Raw genomic sequence first — 18,841 nt, forward strand, 5'->3', positions numbered from 1 at the left:
GGGGGGGTACCCACACTACCAAAGTAAGAAGGCTTAGTATTTCAGTGGCAAAATGTAGTGTCTGAACTCCCCAAATATAAACCAGATGATTAAAGAGCACTAAGGTAGAGTTCAACTAGTACCACGAGGGATAGATGTAGAGAATATCTTCTTTTTTTTGGATCGTACAGAGTAGAGAAGATACTCCAACCAATTCTTGGATTGGACTAGAAATTTCAAGTGTAATTTGATCATATCAGATAGGAAGGACATTTGGTTGTGGTTGTGGGGCATGATGATTCTGGAAACTTTTCTGGTTACAAATGGAACCTAAGTATCTGTATAACCCAACATTATCTTTTCCTCTCTAATAGAAGTATGTTAGCCCCCATTCTCAAACCATGAGGTGTTCATTTGAGTCTAAAGTTTTGGTTTCTTCCATCTCACCATTCTTTTTATGCACATTTCTTTTCTTCTCCTTTCCTATTTCTTCCAAAATGACTATCCAATCTGATGAGATTCGTCAATGGTTGGCTGTGGCAAGTCTGATGTCGCAAATTCCACTCTAAATTTAAGAACTCCGAGCTTTGCAGATATACTTAAGGATGGGCTGTTCTAAGTAAGAGAAGTTTGAGAAATTGATTGTCTGAGTAATAGCTGCAGACGGAGGAAGAAAATCCTAGCAACTGTTGTATTATGCTGTGCCTGTAACAAAAAATTTTAGCAATCGGGGTGGCCCAGTGGTTTGGGCTTGGGACTTCCATGTTGGAGGTCTCAAGTTCGAAACCCCTTGCCAGCGAAAGCAAGGGATTTGCCTTCTAGGTCGAGCTCGTCGCACCGGGATTGCCTACTGCGGGTTACTTCTCCCGTGTGGTTTGTGAGCTATTGCATAGGAGCGGGGTTTTACCCTATGTGCACCCAAAGGGTAGCGGCTGCGGGTTTCCCTTTTCATAAAAAAGAGAGGACTGAACCAGATATTAGTAAAAGGATAATTGCTTCTTTCACTTTAGCATGATGTATGGGTTAGGCACATGACATGTGTTTGAACTCTACTGAAGACCAAAGCCTAATATCAAAGTGAGGAAGGCTAGAGCGGGTCCATTATCCTTCGAGTTTTAAGCCGTGTGCCTCTGGACCTTAGGGATTTCTCAGTTATAGAAAAAAGATAATGCATCTGTCACCATGTATTGCGGTGTGTGATAAAGAAGAACAACTTTGTGAATGTTCTTTCAGACGAAAGATAAACAAGACTCTGCCATAGCATCAAATACCTAAACTTGAAATCGCTTGTAGGGTCGTATATCACGTCTCTACTTATACAGTTTTGTGGTTTGGATTTTACATTCTATTTTGATCTTGCTGTTAATGATCATGCCATAGAAACAAGACTATGTCCTTTCTTTTGCTCTTTAACACCACTTCTTCTGCAGCCTAACAGAGAGTAACCGACAAACAGCAAGCTGAATTTTGCAGAATAGGACAAGCTTTATGATGTCTTGCCTGTTAAGAAAGCAGGATCGAAGGGATGAATATTCCACTGCCAGGCTTCGAGAGTAAAAAGTTCATTCGAAAGATTGATGATAGACATCCACAGAACATTTTGTAGAGACATCTCTAGTAGAGTGATGTATAGAATATATATAGAGCACTGTTTACAAAGTATTTGACATGTTCTCCATTTCCTCTTAAGCATCTTTGTGAGGCCTCATGGGGAACAACTTAAAAAAGTGTTGTGTTTTAGTTTGATCCTACTTCATGTGACTTTAGCAAGTGTTAATATATTCTTGGTTGTTTCCCCTTTTAAATTTGAGTCACAAAGTGAATTATCTTTATTGTATGTTTCTTCACCATCTTTGAAAACCGGTAAGTGAGGATTCCTATGGTCGATCCAACTTGTTTGTAATTGAAGCATAGTTGACAAAGTCTTTTTTCTGAAAGAGAGTTTTGATGATTGAAAAGGGGTTTACATTTCAGCTGTCAATAATCTTTTGAGAGGTTGTAAGCTGAATTTGAAATGGCATGAAGACAATTGCTCTTTGCATTGTTTTATTTATCTGCGGAGACGGAGTTAGAATTTTTAATTTATGTATTATGAATACGTTTTTGTTTACTGTATGTAGTAACTTATGGTCTTTTAGCTTATAAGTTTTGTTTGATTGAACTATTTTTTAAATTATTTTATCTATGATATATTTTCTAATTCTCAAAATATTCCTCCTAAATAAAATCCTTTATTCCTCTCCATTCCATTTATATGGTTGGTTTTTTCTCCATGGATATAATTTATATGTTTTTATTGAGACTAACTCTGAAGACATTAGCCATGTGAACATGAAACTTGCTTATCAATCCTTCTTTTATCAAATTTTATTATGAGTTTCAACTAGCGTCGTTTAAAATCGAATCGGAATCGATAATTCTAATCGAAAAAAAGTTATCGATTTATTGGTAATGAGGTATTGGTTTAATGATTTCGGTAATGATTTTGAATTTTTTTTTATTGGTTATTAGTTTTTAGCAGTTTGAGATTTTTTCTTAACGGGTTAACTGATAACATAATAGTAAATTATTAAATTATATTTATCATTCGTTATATAAAGTGTTTGACTTACGGTTTAGTTTTCATACTCTAATTTTTTTTACTGTCTCAAACTCTCGGTCATTTTATTATGTGCTAGTGTTAGCTTTCGAACAAGATACAATCTGTCAACTCATGTGTATGGTTCATTTGGTTTGTCACCTTATTTCTAATTTTTAAGTGACCTTCAATTATTATTATTTTGTGTCAAATCTTAATGGTTAAATCAATAACTATCAATAATCGATAAACGAATAATCAATAAGTCAATATCTTAGTTGTTCTATAGCGATTTAGCATATTTACCAGATACCCGATTCATAGAACAAATAAATTAAAATCAAATGAAACCGGTCGATACACAACTCTAATTTGAACATGATATTTAAACAATACAACACAACGGATAACAACCATCCAAACATGACGAGTTGACTGATTCGTTTCTATTTGTTTGGCTTAATTCAGTACTATTTATATAAACAAAAAATATTACTAATAATAATTGTGACTTTTTTAAAAAAAAAAAATTCAATAAACTTTATTCATCACTTCCACTACCACTCCAGAAAAGACACTTCCATTACAATACGCAGCCTATTAGCATCAATCCATCCATCGGATATTTCTCTTCTGCAGAACCCTACCCCAGACGGCCGGCGGCATTGGATCCCGTCTACTATCCGGTAGTAGCATTGGCGTTAATCCTTGTCGCATGTGTTGACTTCTGCGACGCCGTCACGGTCGTCGACGTTTATCGGCTGGTTCAGTATGATCTCTCCGGCGTCCCTTTCGGATCTCGGCTTGCTACTCTCAATCACCACGCCGGCTCGTCGTTCTTCGCTTCTAGCTCAACTGTAGATCTCTCTCGCACTGTACTCATGCTTCCTGTTCGCGAATTGGACCTCGATCTCATTAAAGGTTCGCTGCTTCTATATACTGCTTGTTATCTGAAAATCCTTATTTTGCTTTTATTAGCTATAGTTAAGCTCAGAAGCTCGTTCGTTATTTTCAATGATTTCGGTTCAGCTGCTTTTTTTTTTCCAGTTTTATTAAGAAAAAGTGATCTTTAAGTAGTTGTTTTTATAGGTGCAATTGCGGTAACAATAGAAAGTTTCTGTTGAAACTCGAAGTTGTTGCTTTAACCAAATCATAACTATATTTTAAAGTTGTTTTATTTATTCAATAATGGCATAGATGAATTTAGTGTTACGAAGTTGCATGTACTAGCCATTGTTCAGCTATGTAGCTGGTTCATTATTGTCAGTGATTTTTTATAGCAATTGCTACATTTTTTTAATATGAAGTAAGAAGTTCCATTAAATGGCATCAGGAAGATGCAAAAGGTACAAAAGAGAATGTTTTATCTCCAATACATCTAATGAAACTATGCTAAGATAAGGGGGCTAGCTAACAAAGTCCAGAAAATGATCACGTCTATTTACAGGGGTTAGGTTGCTCCAGCTAAAATAAATAAGTAAATGTCTAGTTTTAGGGAGTGGTTTGGAGATGAAATTCCATTGAGACTTGTATTGTTCCTTTCTGGGAGGATTGTTGTACAGATTTCAACTCTCTGAAATTAAGCCACCTTGCCCTCCATTGAATTGGTCTAATCTTTGCCCCCACCATTAGGAAAGTCTTTTTTTTTGTCCTTGACACCTAATGGAACTTCAAACTGAGAGTAATTTTAAACTATAGTTAAAAGTTGGGGGGTGGGTGGGTAAATTTAGACTTCTTTTCTTGAACAATTTAGACACGGAGTCCACCTATTTCACGCTGGAGCTGCTTTGTTAATTACAAGGTCAAATACGAAACGATTTGCTAACGGCAATGGTATGGAACAACACTGAGAAAGTTCGAGTAGAACAAAGGCCAGATTTGGACCAGAAAAAACAATACAAAAGTCATTTATGCAACTATATGCTTTTAGGCACTTAATCAACTTGACGTATAAACTTTAGGAAATGACAGTAGGTTGACAATGCTGATTAAAATATATCCTACGAAGAAAGGACAAACTGATTTAAGACTGAACAGTCTAAGAATATGGTGTATTCTCAAAAATTGAATTACTTTGTGAACAACTATTCTCAGCAGTGGGGCTCTCCTTTCACCGTTTGGGATATTGAGTTCTAGTGTCACAAAAACATGAATGCTTGACTACTACCTTATTATTTAATTAATTCCTTTGTTTTGCACTTTTATATTTTCTTTTCCTGTTCTTCGCCTTGGCATTCGTTTTTAATGCGATAAGTCTGCTAAAGTACTTCTGGTTTACTTCTCTTGACTGTTCAATTGTTGTTAACTTGTTCTGATATCATTTGTATTGCTAACTCTGCTAAAGGGTATATTAAATTCTGACAGTTGCAGAAAGAAAACTTATTCCAGAAATTCAACTTAAAAAATCTTTTGATTAAGAAAAAAAAGATCTTTTAAGTTGAATTTCTGGATCTTCAACTTAACATATCGTCTGAAAGAATATAAATTTAACCTAATAGTTGATTGTACAACATATTTGAGTACTTAGTTTTAGTGATTTGTGTTTTCCCCAATTCTTCAGTCTCTCATCTAATGGCCTTGTTCTTCCTATTTCCATTTTATTGCAGAATACATTGGACAGGGGAAGCTATTAGGGGGCTTACTTCTTTTACTGCCGCCTCAATTTAGTCCAGAAAAAGTAGAGACTGCAGTTGGTGGTGATGAAGATTTTGACCTTCTGAGAAATAAAGTGTCTGAGCTGGAACGGTTGCTTATTCATGCTAACATTCCTGTGAGGCAAACACATCCTTGAATATCTTTTTCTTTTTTTTTTTCTATTTTTTTTTTGCACCTGGTTATGTTCAGTGGTGTGATGCATGAGATTTATAGTACACCTTTATCATGTTCCTAGAGATGCCTTTGACCGTTGTCTAGGGGCTGTTTTGTTTTGTTTGGTTTATTCTAGCTGACTAGCAGATTTAATCATTCATAATTAAATAGTTCTTTATTCTTTAATCATCAGCGGTTTCCCTTTTTATTTTTTGGGAAAATCAATTTTTAGTACTAGTAACCAACTACTATTTGGTGATAAAAAATGAATGTCAAATCATTTAAAGTGATGAATATGAACACTCAGAAGTAGTTTTAGTATTCAATCCTAGTAAAATCCTAAAATATTGTATATATAGGAACATGGTGACTCAGTATGAAACAGAATGTCATAGAGGCATTGACTGTGATTTGATGTGGATTATGATGACTGTCACTGTGATTAAATGGAATTGTATAGTATTTTTACTTTTTGGTGTAAACAACTTTGTAAGGATGATATAAGATGAGATTATAGATTTGATAGGAAATCTGTAATTATCCCTTTTTGGAGGTAGCCAACATACCCTTAATGCTGGAGAATACAACCTTGCCAGTTTAAAAAAAAAAAGAAAAAAAAGAAGGTTATCTTTCGCATATGGAATATTTGCCTTTGACTTCCTTTTCACAAGGATGAGATAAGTATAATATTATGTTAAACAGTGTCCATATGTATAGTCTATCCTTCAAAGCGTTCATAGAACAAAAGAAAATTGAGCAATTTTAGTTGCAACTCCCTCTGCCTTATATGAACTAATCTAGTTATTATCATAAATCGGAAAAGTACTATAGAGCCTAATTTTGTATTAGAACAGGGAGTTGAAGTTTCCAGAAAAGATAAGTGTAGTGCATGTTTGTAGATTCTTTACCTTTTTGTTTACCCCCTGAATATGGCTTTTTGGCCATGTTTATTAATGAAAATATTATTTACCTGATAAAAAGAGAGTGTAGTGCATGTGACTCCATTTGTATGTGATTTTATATAATTGAGTTCACTGCATTTTGTGCCAACTCCTCTCTCAAACATAGGAAAATGTGACTTTTGGTATTGGATAGAGTTTTTAATTTTATATTGCTTATCTGCTGACTTCACCAGACTTCTCTTGCGTGGATAGCATTTGTGGTTTATTTGCATCTTCTTCATGTTGATTTCATATATATGATATAAATGTAGTGATTGTTTAACTGTATGATATTCTCTTTCAGTATCCTGTGTATTTTGCTTTTGAGGACGATAATATCAATGCTGTACTAGCTGAAGTCAAGAGAAATGATGCTAGTGGTCAACCTGCAACTGCTACAACAGGCGGGTAAGTTTGTGTCTCATTATTATTGTTGAGAGAGAAGTTGCCTCTCTTGCTTTATGACAAGTTACTAAAACATGACAATAGTGGACCGATGTCCTACAGATCTCTAAACACAGTCTTGATTAATTTGTTTGTTTAATGTGCTTGTTAAATTCCTTTACCATCTGCAGTCTCCATCATAAACTTAAATGCTTCTGTCTATCTTTATTCTTCAGCTAACTCTTCAGATTTTGTTACTGTCAAAATAAGATTTTGAACTGATAAGTTGGATTACTATCAGTGATCTGTCTACTGGATACATGCTTGTCCACGCAAATATAGAAAAGAAGAAAAGAAAAAATATAACTACATCAGAATATTTGGCAACTAGTTGATTGTGCATAGAAATTTATTTGTTTTTTTTTTATAACTAGTACAACATGCAATATGTCAAATATTAAAGTAAATGATGAAATTGTGTACAAAGTTGCTTTGATAAATCAAGTTATTGCAACTGTTGAATGATTTTTCAGTTACTATCTATTAAGTTTATCAACTAATTATGTGTCCCTAGAAGGGAAGTGTGTCAGAGGACATGGAGCAGAATGAGCATCAGATATTTGGCATATTGTTTCTGTCATTGTGGTTCAGTTTGAATTGTCAAACTGGTTTCACTTTCTCTTGTTAATGATTCCACTGATCACATGTCTACAGATACAAGCTTGTTGTTGCTGCCTCAGATCCTAAGAAAATTGCATCTCCCACCATTACAAATATTCAGGTTCTAGTTCACCTTCTGAGAAATTTGATTTACTATGAATTTTCTAATGACATTGACCTCTCTTACTAGCCTAAAAAGTTAACATTCTTGATAGCTAGAATTTATCTCCCCTTTCGCTATCAATTGTGGTCATTTTCTCTGGGTTTTTTTTGGAGCTACTGATTTGCTTTGCTTTAATGTAATTAGCTATTGATGAGATTGAGGAGGAATTTTTGTGTAGAGGGAATGCAGGTGTCTACAAATTTAATTCATAGCATGTGGTTTACTTGATATTGTTAGTGTTGGCATACTCACTATCTCTGGCTTATGATTCTAGAAGCAGGGAAAAGCAATGAGCTTTTCCTTAATTTTTTTTTTTTTTTTGATGAAGTAAGTAGATTCATTTAAAGGCATCAAGAAGATGCAAGCTTTTCCTTAATTCTTATGATTCTGATCTGGCTGGACATTCAGATCTTGCTGTCCAAGCACTATGAAATATGAATACAATATGTGATGGCATACTTGTTATATCTGGATCATCACTCCTGGAAGGAAGCATAAAGCTATCCCACAAGTATTTGCGTTTTGATCGGATGTCCTATCTACTATATGTTGCTAGCTGATATCCAAGCAATAGGAAAACACATATAGAACCAAATTAATCCTATAGTAACTAGACTATATATGGTTACTAATATGTATATAAGCATTGTTCATATTGATGTCAATTTAGGAAAGGAAGTGGATCTACTTGTTTCATTTCCCCATGTGGAGAAGATATTTTTCTTTCTTTGGTTGCCAAAGTTAACCACATTAATTTAGGTAGTTGGAAATGTTTGCGGTACTTCATTTGCACAGAGAAGATGCTGTGAATATTGCAAATCCCTCTGTAGTTACAAATATCATTTGACATTTTGGATTTCCCTATTTATTCAATCATATGATTTAGATTATTGCTAAATTATTCCGTTTTATAATTTGACTGAAAAATTATTTAAATATTTCTTAGATTTATTTCCCTGTAGTGGTAAACCAAAATTTTGTTCTACAGTAATTCTCAAATTTCCTAGTTACCATAGATTATTTCTTGAATCATTATAGGAGAGATACTCAAATATGTTACAATAACAATCTAAAATATGCACTGGTTAACTTACCAATTCTCAAAAAAAAAATAGTAGCTAAGTTGATCAATAAAGTTAAAAAGCAGTTAACTGCTATTTGGAAGTTAAAATATCGTGCATTTATTATCAAGGATGTTTACATTTTTCTTTGGGGGTGAATTCAGGGATGGTTACCAGGGCTGAAATCTGATGGAGACTCAAGTCAACTCCCTACTATTGCCATAGTGGCTTCGTATGACACATTTGGGGCTGCACCGGTAAATGATACTTGCGTTAACTTGTGAGCTTCCACTATCCATTCTGACATTAATCACTTAATCTATGGTATAATCTGCAGGCATTGTCAGTTGGAAGTGATAGCAATGGAAGTGGTGTTGTGGCACTTCTTGAGATAGCTAGGCTGTTCTCTGTTCTGTATTCAAATCCTAAAACAAGAGGTAGATATAACTTACTTTTTGGATTGACGTCGGGTGGGCCTTATAACTTCAACGGAACTCAGAAGGTGCACTACTCCTGCCCGAGCATTTTCTATGCATAAGTTGCAGTTTATCTTGCTCTGTCTTTTCAACCTGTAGTTTCTTTCTCTTCAGTGGCTTCGAAGTTTTGACCAACGTCTACGGGAGAGTATCGACTATGCCATTTGCTTGAATAGTCTTGGCTCCTTTGGCAATGAGTTACATCTTCATGTTTCAAAACCTCCTGAAAACACATACATACAACAGATATTTCAGGTATGGGATGATTGCATCAACTGAAAGAACCTTGGAGTATCTCAATATTTGTTACTTCTACCACAATCCTTTCTAGTCTAAAAGTCTATGTTTGTAGGGTTTCTCCAGTGTAGCAGAAGAATCGGGGCTTCAAGTTGGTCTTAAGCACAAAAAAATAAACATCTCCAGTCCTAGAGTAAGCACACATCTCTTCTTATCTGTTGGTCAGACCTGTTCTTTGACTTCATCTATAATCAGACCCTTGGGCCAGCTTTAGAGCCTCAGAAATATCTTTTGGGAAAAATGATATTTGGGGCATTGAAGACTGTTTTCTGATGTGGTGATGGAAAAAAAATTCTGTTTTCATGTCGAAGTAAAAATAAATAAATGTAGTCTTTTGTGTGAAAAATTGACTACTGCATAGTTGGGGAAATTATTCCTCTTTCCCCTGAATCAAATATGGACCTAAATTAGGCAGATAATTTTTGTGAAAACTTGCAGTTTGCCATTCTATTGGATCAAATTTGCTTACTATTTTCCTATTTAACCAATTTGACAATTTTTGCCATGGTGCAACTCCTTGTTAGTGTGTATGACATAGTGCTCTGCTAGTTGAGGTTGGGTTTGTGCTTGGTTACATTTCTGGTGACATTTGTAACAAGAGCAATGGTACTAAAAAATGAGATTATGTCAGTGGCAGAATCTGTCTGGTTACAATCACTGAGTGTTTGCTGGTTTTGGGTTTTAGTAGTACAGTTATATTAAACTGGTAATTTAGTGACGATCGCAATGTTCTGGCATCTGAATATTTTTTTTCTCCTTCAAACATCTTCTCCTTGGCTGCTAATTTATGCCAATATGAAACTCACGGTTCATATACAAAGTTAACTGCAACATAAAGAAAAAGGGATCCCCAGGAACAGATTCTTCAAACTTCTATGCAGCAATCTCTCTTGTGAAGGAGGAAACCTTCCATCTGATCTTATGTTGGGGTAGGATTGAGATTACCCAGCTCATTCGTAGCTATATTACAGGTTCCCGTTGTTAAATGATTAATTGAACAGTATTAACACTGATTGAGCAATAAGTTATTGAGCTTTGTTCTGTAGTTGAATATCAGTTACTCCTGCCATTTTGACTTGTTTTATTTTCTTAGAATGCCATGTGTAATAGTTTCTGTGCTAAAGCTACTAAAATAATGTAGGTAGCTTGGGAGCATGAGCAGTTTTCAAGGCTGCGAGTCACTGCAGCAACAATTTCTGAGCTTTCTACTGCACCTGAATTGTTAGAAGGCACTGGAAGTTTGTCTGATAACAGGTGGTGTGCTTTGGTACTGAACTTTATATCCTATTTTCAAAATTCTTTTGATCACAATTAGCTGAAATCCTTGTTTTCTGTTCTCAGACGTTCTGTTAGTGAAGCCTCAATCATTCGAAGTGTCAAGCTTGTTGCTGAAAGTGTAGCAGTAAGTATCTACATCTTTGCCGCCAAACCTGTTCCAAACATGATGAAATAATATAATAGAAGTCTGATTTTATTAATAATCAAACAACCAACCTTCAAGTGACATTTTCTTCTTTTTGAGAAATAGACAACTGTGACCGAACTGTTTTAACTTGAAAAATGATAAGGGGGGGGCTTCTTTGGCCTCTCACGGGAACTTTATGTGTGTAAATTCTACATCTTTCTCTTTTTGTCAAGATATCCATTGTGTTTAATGCTTTGCATGCATACAGTCTTATACATAATCAACATAAACCTCATAATTTAATTGACATAAACAAGATAGTTTAGAGAACCATATCTACATCGTCATTCCATGACTTAATTTAATTGACAAAATTACTTTCATTTGAAGGTCTCTTCCTGTTTTCCACAAGAACATTAAAGCTCTGGTCAATTCCTGGAAGTAGTTTTCTAGCTCATAAATTAATTATATGCTATTTTATTGTTGTTGCACCTTTTCTTTAAATTAGTCAGATGAACAATACTAGAATTTTACATGATTTTGTTGAAGCATAACTGTTAAAGATCTTTAGGATGAGGATAAATCTAACAATTTCAGGATGTATGTATAGAACTACATCCCATATTAGATGGGCATCTTACTAAAAATATCTACAATTAATATGGCCTTTGGAAGTTTAAACAAATTTTGAAGATATAAGAATTAATATGGAGTACAAAGCTCCATGTGCCTTTCTCACTGTTTGTGCGACAGTGTTTTGTCTATTGTTAATGTTCTTGGGGTGTGCTGTATGTAAGATGTTTTGGTGGTAGGACTTCTCTGGAAAAAGAAATTTTTTCTAGATTATCATTTGGACGCATATTATTTTGCAGCCTTGTATGCCTTGTTATTTTTGGTATACTTTCTGTTATGTAAACTGAGTATGAAATGTTGCTTATTATATCCCCGATGAGAACTATCTTATTTTTTTACATTTTGTTAAATGATATGGTTGCTTTTCTGTCTAACAAGTATCTATGTACACAGAGACATATATACAGCCAGGAAGGAAAAGGCACAAATATATTTGCAGACAATGGTAGTTTAGCTGTCAATCCTTCCTATGTACGGTCCTGGCTGGATCTTTTGTCTACTACCTCTCGAGTGGCACCTTTTCTTTCAAAGAGTGACCCACTTATCATGGCACTGCAAAAGGTACTACCCTCCTTTCTTTGAAATCTTTTAAATCATGTTAACATATAGAGACATGTCGATGCACATGCATCACTATCACCAATGGTCATTCCACACTATTAGATAATGCGTCTCTTGTTATCTTTTTTCCTTTCCTTGATAATATAAATAATTAGCCTCGGATCCCCTGTTCTTGCCTCCTTCCTTGACACATTAACTCCGAAAAAGGATGTCCGCCTTTCGAAAACAATTAGTATCATTTAATAGGTTGTCACCAATGAACCCACAAAATTTGAGCTCAAGCCGAGTCTGTCACGCATATTTCGGAAAATTTATGAACTAATTCACATAAAAAATGAGATAATTCTGGAAATTCCTATTTCGTGACACAGAAACTCCAAAAAAAGCGACGTCCGTCCTTCGAAAACGATGTGTATCATTTAATAGGTCGTCACCAGTGGACCCACAAAATTTGAGCTCAAACAGAGTCAATCAGTTATTCTGGAATATTCATGGACATACATACGAATAATCGAGACAGTTCTGAATTCCTGTTTTTGACACATTAACTTAAAAACAAGTGATGTCTGCCTTTTGAAAATAATGAGTATCAATTAATAGGTCGTCACCAATGGACCCACAATATTTGAATTCAAACAGAGTCGGTGACACATTCCGGAAAATTCATGAACTAATACTCCTGAAAAAATCAAGATAATCCTGAATTCTTGTTTCGTGACACATAAACTCCAAAAAACCGACGTCCACCTTTCGAAAGTATTAGTCCATAAATTTTCATTTTTAAGATCACTTGACAAAAGATAACTCTGGCATTGTCATATAGCAATTTGAGCCCCTTGTGATAGCCGTTCCTCCCCCCCTCGTTTTGTTCACATGTGTTTTCTACTCCTGCAGGAATTAGCTGATCATACTGCTGAGGTGAATGTACAGCATGAGACGCTAGATGAGACTTTCACTTTTTATGATTCAATTAGTGGCAAGTTACATGTATATCAGGTGTGTAAGACCATTCCCTCTTCTGTCTCCTTGCCACTACTACCTTTCTAGTTTCTAGTACTCATGTGTGTGTCTGTGTGCTAATTACAATACATTTCATCATTGATCATACTTGATTTGTTTAGGGTCCAATTGTAATTCTAATACATAGGCCTATCTTGAGTCTCACTTGCCTAACTTAGCATTGCATTTCATCTTGCACCTCTATTAATCCTATCTTGAGTTTCACTTGCCTAACTTAGCATTGCATTTCATCTTGCACCTCTATTAATCCTATCTTGAGTTTCACTTGCCTAACTTAGCATTGCATTTCATCTTGCACCTCTATTAATCCTATCTTGAGTTTCACTTGCCTAACTTAGCATTGCATTTCATCTTGCACCTCTATTAATCCTATCTTGAGTTTCACTTGCCTAACTTAGCATTGCATTTCATCTTGCACCTCTATTAATCTAGAGTCATATTACTTGATTTGCTTTCAAACTTAACGTGGCAAATCATTTTCTACAGCTAATGAGCTGTAAAAAATCTAACACCCTATTTTCTTTTTATTGTAGGTTGCGAGCGTGACTTTTGACTTGCTCTTGTTGTTAGTTCTTGGATCATACTTGATTACACTTTTCAGTTTTCTCGTTATCACCACCAGGGTATGTCTTCTAGTTTGTTTGGCTCTCAATGTCTTCCTTCTGGTTTGCAAGTTGCTTATACTACTATAGCAACAACTACTGCACCTCCATGCAAGTTTGGGTCGGCTATATGAATCCTTACTTCCCCATTTAAGCTCAAAATATGTTATCATTTTGTTCCTAATGTTACCGTGGCACAATTTTGAAACCCCATTCTTACAATAAAAACAAACTATTGGAAAAAAAAGAAAATAAAGAGAACTGAATGTGACTCTGGTATTGCTCAACAGGGTCTTGACGATCTTATCAATCTATTCCGACGTCCTCCTTCCCGGAAAGTGAAAGCTGTCTGATTTCTTGAGGTGGGATATGTTCACACTTGAGGTTTCCAGTAAACTATGAAGCTAGTGTTAATCTTTGTAGCCTCAAGGAAAATCATCCGTGGATGAATTGCTCACCATCGAGCTGTAGTTTAATATGTCGTTATTTAGAGAAGCTTTCAACGAAGTTCCATGGGAGAAACTCCACATATTTTACTTTGATAGTGACTACATAGTTATAATTTTTTGGCTGAGTTACAAATGTAATTTCCATAACAGGCTACTTAGAGATGTTAAACTTCGAGCTTCATAGTATACAACATTAATTTGCCGGCAGTTATCACATTAATTTGCAGACAGTTAACCATTTAAACTATGGAAAAATATGTTGTTTTCAGATTATAACATGCAATTTGTATATGGAGACGGTATTAATCTCAAAGAAGACACTTTTAGTTATGTAAGTATGTTTTTTACTACGTTTTCAGCCCACATCGGTTCGAATCCCCCTAATGAGAATAAAATCTGCGTAAATTCTACCTTCTCTCGAATATGTTTCGTATATTAAACTGCCCTTTTGAACATATATCTGATACCTCTGATCATGTATGCGTAATAAATCAGAAATAGCCAAAAACATATTTGGTAAATTCATTCATCACATAGTAACAAGGTATCGTAAAAGACATTCCTGGAAAAGGTTATTAATCGAGAAAATATGAGTAGCTCAGAACCTGTCTGTAGAACACTATGTGAAACAGAAATTATTTGAAGATGCAAGCATTCAACAGTACCTACTACCAGAAGTAGAAGCAGAGAAGACAGAAAGTCAAGTTCTAACGCTAACCCGAAACACAACAGTGGTAGATTTTAAGGCTGAAAATAACGCATTCAAGGTTTCAGCGACGAGATACAGTCATACTAGTACTAGACAGAAACAAGAAACTATTATCTCATTGCAAGTCTTTCTTCGTTTTCATCATTCAGTTGCTTTTCCTTTACGTCTGCTGCTATTGCTGGTTTCGATGAGATAACATACCATGGAATCCACATCATCTCCGAATATGCTATAAGCCTCTATTACTCGTCCATAGCTAAATCCCATTGACAGCATAATCTGGATGCAGTCGCTAAGGACCTCTCGACTGCCTTCTTCATGTGTGTCACTTCCTGATGATCCTGCGATTCAACAGAAAAAAGTTAGCAGGATCAAGATAGTTGAAGTCCTGCAACCACAAAAATAGTTGACTCAACAACAATAGACGAACAAACAAACAAACTAGTCTACTATTGTTAGTGAAGGCAAAATCCACATTGAAAGCCAGCTCGAACTTACTAGCTCCAGACGATGATGGTTCAGCACTAGAAGTGGAAGTTTCTCGACAACCAAGCTGCTGTCTGAACTTGTCATTGGAAACATACTCAGCCCTAGAAGCTTCCACTACCATGCGTTCAATCTCCTTTTCAGTGAGCTCAAGATCTGAATAAAAGCGTCCTTCAGCCAGAAGTGCCTGAATTGAACCGTTTAGCATAAAGTCAAAACAACATGAATGTCTGGTTTCTTATCAAGGTGATTAAGATCGAAATGATTTTCAAGGTGCTTACATTATCAATTTGCTGATCCTGTTGAGCTTTTATTGCTGCTTTGACCTGATCCTTATCAACGTTCCTCTATACAATAAAGAAAAAAAGATAAAAGAGATAATAAATGGAACCAGAGCTACTAGATGCTATAGATGATAATCTACAAACTTGGTAAAAAAAATAGCATCACCCACATAATTCAACACCCAAGAGCTGTAAGGCACACAGCCAATGAAGTTTATCCAGTTACGATAGCTATAGAAAGTCAACATCATGTCTGTTCGTAGATTAGAAATTTTACCCCTTGTAGAGAGCTAAACCCAAGGCCAGCACCAACAGTTAGTCGACGTGGATCAACAAGGGAGTTGTAATGATTTCCATGATGAAAACTGAGTCGAACAGGAGGGCTGTCTGTATTATAACTTCCATGGAATGTATTGATTGGTTCTGAATTAGTGATTTCCAGAAATTAAATTCAGGCAGCACAAATATAGAATCAACAGAGACTGGCCCAGTTGCCATAAAATCATTACTGGTGTCTAAAAAAGGATAACAAAAGAAAGGTTACCTGTGCTATAAGAATATATATGAATAGGGCGATTATACATTTCAGATAAAGCTTGAATCTCCACATTGTTGCCATAAACCTATCAAGCCAATAGAGAACATTAGCCTGATAGCCACATAAAAAGGATAAAGGAACAAAGACAGACATGCCACAACATATATTCCAAAAAGACAAGCAAAAGCCACAAAGACTTTTTTATTTTTTATGACAAAGCCACAAAGACTATCAACATGAGCTCTTGAAAGAAATTGATATCTGTAGTTGATTTAAGCTCTTTAACTACTCAAACATCCAGCTGGAATCTCACTTTTTTGGTCTGTTTATTAAGCAAAAGAAATAACAGGTGTGTAAATTATTGCACACCCTACTCGAACAGCAACCAGAACCTCTTTAGAATAAAACGAATGGAGTGATTAAAAGGATAGTCAAGAAACTCAAATTTAAGAGCATAATGGTTAAAGAAAAAGGAAAAATTAAGTACAGCATTACTAACTTCCCCTGCCTCCCACAATTTCTCCCGCAGATGGAGAAATGTACACCAACTGTGGGGCAACTGTATGTCCCCCCCACATGCAAAAAAAGAGAGAAAAATAAACACAAAATACAAAAAAAGGGAATTCAAGATAGCATATTACCATTTTAGATTACACATAAAATATGCAAATAGTTAACAATAAAACACGGATATTAGAACATTCATTTAACAACAGTACACTTAGCAGTTTGACAATATTCAACAAACTTCTTAAGAAAAGTGAATTCACATTGAAGCAACCAATTTTCTTCTCGCTCACCAAATGATCAATCATTGATTCATTTTTATTTTCACGTGTTGCACACTTGCACTTCACCTGGTTGCATGACTACTTTATTATCTGTATCATCTAAGAAAAATGCAAGAACTTGCTAGCTAATCTAGAGAAATTATCTCTAAGACCATACAGAAGACATTCTTATTCAATGTTATAGCAAATGCTTTAAAATTGTACTAGTCTGACAGAATCAACAAATAAGACGGGGAATACTAGTGAACTGCAATGTGACTTACTTTGTCTCTCCTTTTTCTCTTGCAATAGGAAGTGAAACCTTCAATTATAAACTGAGAGAAGTGATCTCTTTCCCGCTCCTATCACAAAGAAGCACATTGAGAAATAAATAATGAGAGGAGTGGTAAAGGTTTTGCAGAAAGATAGTGATGATTATGAGATTTTATATCAACCTTCCAAACATTGAAAATACTCCCAGTAGATATAACATAAGTGACGCCAGCCACAGCGTACACATGGATGCCTTTACAGATAGTAGCGTTCTTATATTCTCTAGGTTAAGGACTTGGATGCCAAGGGAACACGGGACATCAATTGATGAAGCATCAGAGGGAAGTCTACTTAGATTATTTTTTTGAGGAAGGACTGCCATACTGACTTAGATTCTCAAGAAGCAGACAAGATGAACTGAAAAACCAAAGAAAGAACTAATGCAGACATACCTATAAACTTGCTCCCAATTCCCACCCTCCCCCAAAAGATTAAAAAAAGGTGTAGACATACAGAACCTTACTTAACCCATGAAACATTAGTACCTGTTGTTTGTCTAGTTAAATTACACAAACATGAGCGCACTAAGCCAGAAGGTAAATTTACCCAAGGATGTGTAGCAAGGTAATTGTTGCAAGAAAACAAGAAATTGGCAAGTAAACAGGTAATTATTACTTCTAAAAAGGGTAAGGTAATTGCTGCAAACCTTACAAAGTATAACATCTTCTGAGAGCTGATCATCATTGATTTCAGAGAATGCTAGAGATGAATAATAAATGGAAGCATGCTACCTGAAGATAAGCAGTAGCTCTTTCGCCAAATAACAGAATTTATTTGTATAGACATCCAAGAATTTTGATGTGTTCCAAATTAACTTGATATTTGAAAAACACAAACCACCAATAACTTAAATATACTTTCGATAACGTTGACATTACAAATCAGACAAACTCGTTTTTAATGTCTTTATTGTCAACTATGCCCAGTAATAAGCTAAAATAAGCATCGTCCACATTAACCAACTCTTGTATTCTATGGGATGAAATTCTTCTCTCCATTGAGCTACACAATTATATTCTTATGGGAGACATAGGTGTATTTCTTGTATGAGAGGGAAAATATTTTCCAGAAAATGACTCTATACGCTTTTTTTCCTTCACAGCTATCTCAACTCTTAACTTCCCATCACTGCCCCAATCAATACCTACACCTCACAATCAATGGGTGGAAAGTACTGCATTGGTCAAGTCTTCAATGGTTGATGCCAAGCACGATTGGGGAAGTATTGTTTAGCTGGACCTTTAGAGGGGGAAGAGTAATAGATTGGATTGTACAAAAAGTACCTCAACTAACAATCTGCACAAACCCTGTTAGACGTTTTAGATTAAGTGCATAGGTAGAACAGGTTCACTTGCTTTGTTATCTTTTTTGCTGGGATGCAACCCACCATGGTCTTTGTGTTGTTTTTGTTCATTTATAATACTACTTACCTTTTCAAAAAGAAAAATAATCTGCGTGAACCATAGAAATGATAATAGGGATAGGGAAGTCATATTCATCTCTCAATTCGACGGATTGCACTTATGCCAGTGTGGGAAGGTGAGGCATTACGCCCAACACATTCCTGTGTTCTCTTTATACAGCACACATCTACTACTACTACTTCTTTTTATAATAGGATACAGTAGACACATATACCAGTAAAATAGAGAACTTTTAATATTACCATTGTTATTTTTTTTTTTTTTTTTTTTTTTTTTTTTT

The 18,841-nt window shown here is 35.3% G+C and overlaps 3 protein-coding genes across 7 annotated transcripts in view; 2 read left to right on the plus strand and 1 right to left on the minus strand.

Moving 5' to 3' along the window:
* LOC102596616 (uncharacterized) overlaps positions 1-1,784 on the plus strand; it is a 7,155-nt gene extending 5,371 nt beyond the window's left edge. Inside the window, exon 10 of one of the 2 annotated variants that reach the window (XM_015303207.1) lies at positions 1,410-1,784. The gene's annotated coding sequence lies outside the window, so the exon portion shown is untranslated. The remainder of the gene's footprint in view (positions 1-1,409) is intronic. The other variant, XM_006362805.2, reaches the window with a different exon arrangement.
* LOC102579599 (nicalin-like) lies at positions 477-14,308 on the plus strand. Its single transcript, XM_006362841.1, has 15 exons — positions 477-522; positions 3,197-3,478; positions 5,164-5,327; positions 6,611-6,714; positions 7,405-7,471; positions 8,739-8,831; positions 8,912-9,076; positions 9,165-9,305; positions 9,403-9,480; positions 10,489-10,601; positions 10,689-10,749; positions 11,779-11,946; positions 12,841-12,942; positions 13,500-13,589; positions 13,859-14,308. Exons 1-15 carry the CDS (start codon positions 477-479, stop codon positions 13,919-13,921), a joined length of 1,737 nt encoding a protein of 578 aa, XP_006362903.1. The 3' UTR covers positions 13,922-14,308.
* A 268-nt stretch (positions 14,309-14,576) lies between these two features.
* The window catches only part of LOC102597381 (OTU domain-containing protein 5-A-like), a 7,432-nt gene continuing 3,167 nt past the window's right edge, over positions 14,577-18,841 (minus strand). For all 4 annotated transcript variants that reach the window (XM_006362809.2, XM_006362808.2, XM_015303201.1 and 1 more), the window contains 6 exons: positions 17,089-17,166; positions 16,041-16,119; positions 15,774-15,919; positions 15,494-15,559; positions 15,225-15,399; positions 14,577-15,067 (listed from right to left, as the gene is read on the minus strand). In XM_006362809.2, coding sequence (XP_006362871.1) covers positions 14,868-15,067; positions 15,225-15,399; positions 15,494-15,559; positions 15,774-15,919; positions 16,041-16,119; positions 17,089-17,166 — 744 coding nt within the window. In that variant the 3' untranslated portion in view covers positions 14,577-14,867. The remainder of the gene's footprint in view (positions 15,068-15,224; positions 15,400-15,493; positions 15,560-15,773; positions 15,920-16,040; positions 16,120-17,088; positions 17,167-18,841) is intronic.

Source organism: Solanum tuberosum, unplaced genomic scaffold (assembly GCF_000226075.1).
Source record: "Solanum tuberosum cultivar DM 1-3 516 R44 unplaced genomic scaffold, SolTub_3.0 scf00392, whole genome shotgun sequence".
NCBI lineage: Eukaryota > Viridiplantae > Streptophyta > Magnoliopsida > Solanales > Solanaceae > Solanum > Solanum tuberosum.

Bases quoted from the DNA above. Each gene is read 5' to 3' on its own strand.
- LOC102579599 (XM_006362841.1), top strand. From the start codon at position 477: ATGACTATCCAATCTGATGAGATTCGTCAATGGTTGGCTGTGGCAA. The intron at 9,481-10,488 runs GTAAGCACACAT...AAAATAATGTAG, and splicing joins TAAACATCTCCAGTCCTAGA to GTAGCTTGGGAGCATGAGCA. The intron at 10,750-11,778 runs GTAAGTATCTAC...CTATGTACACAG, and splicing joins TTGTTGCTGAAAGTGTAGCA to AGACATATATACAGCCAGGA.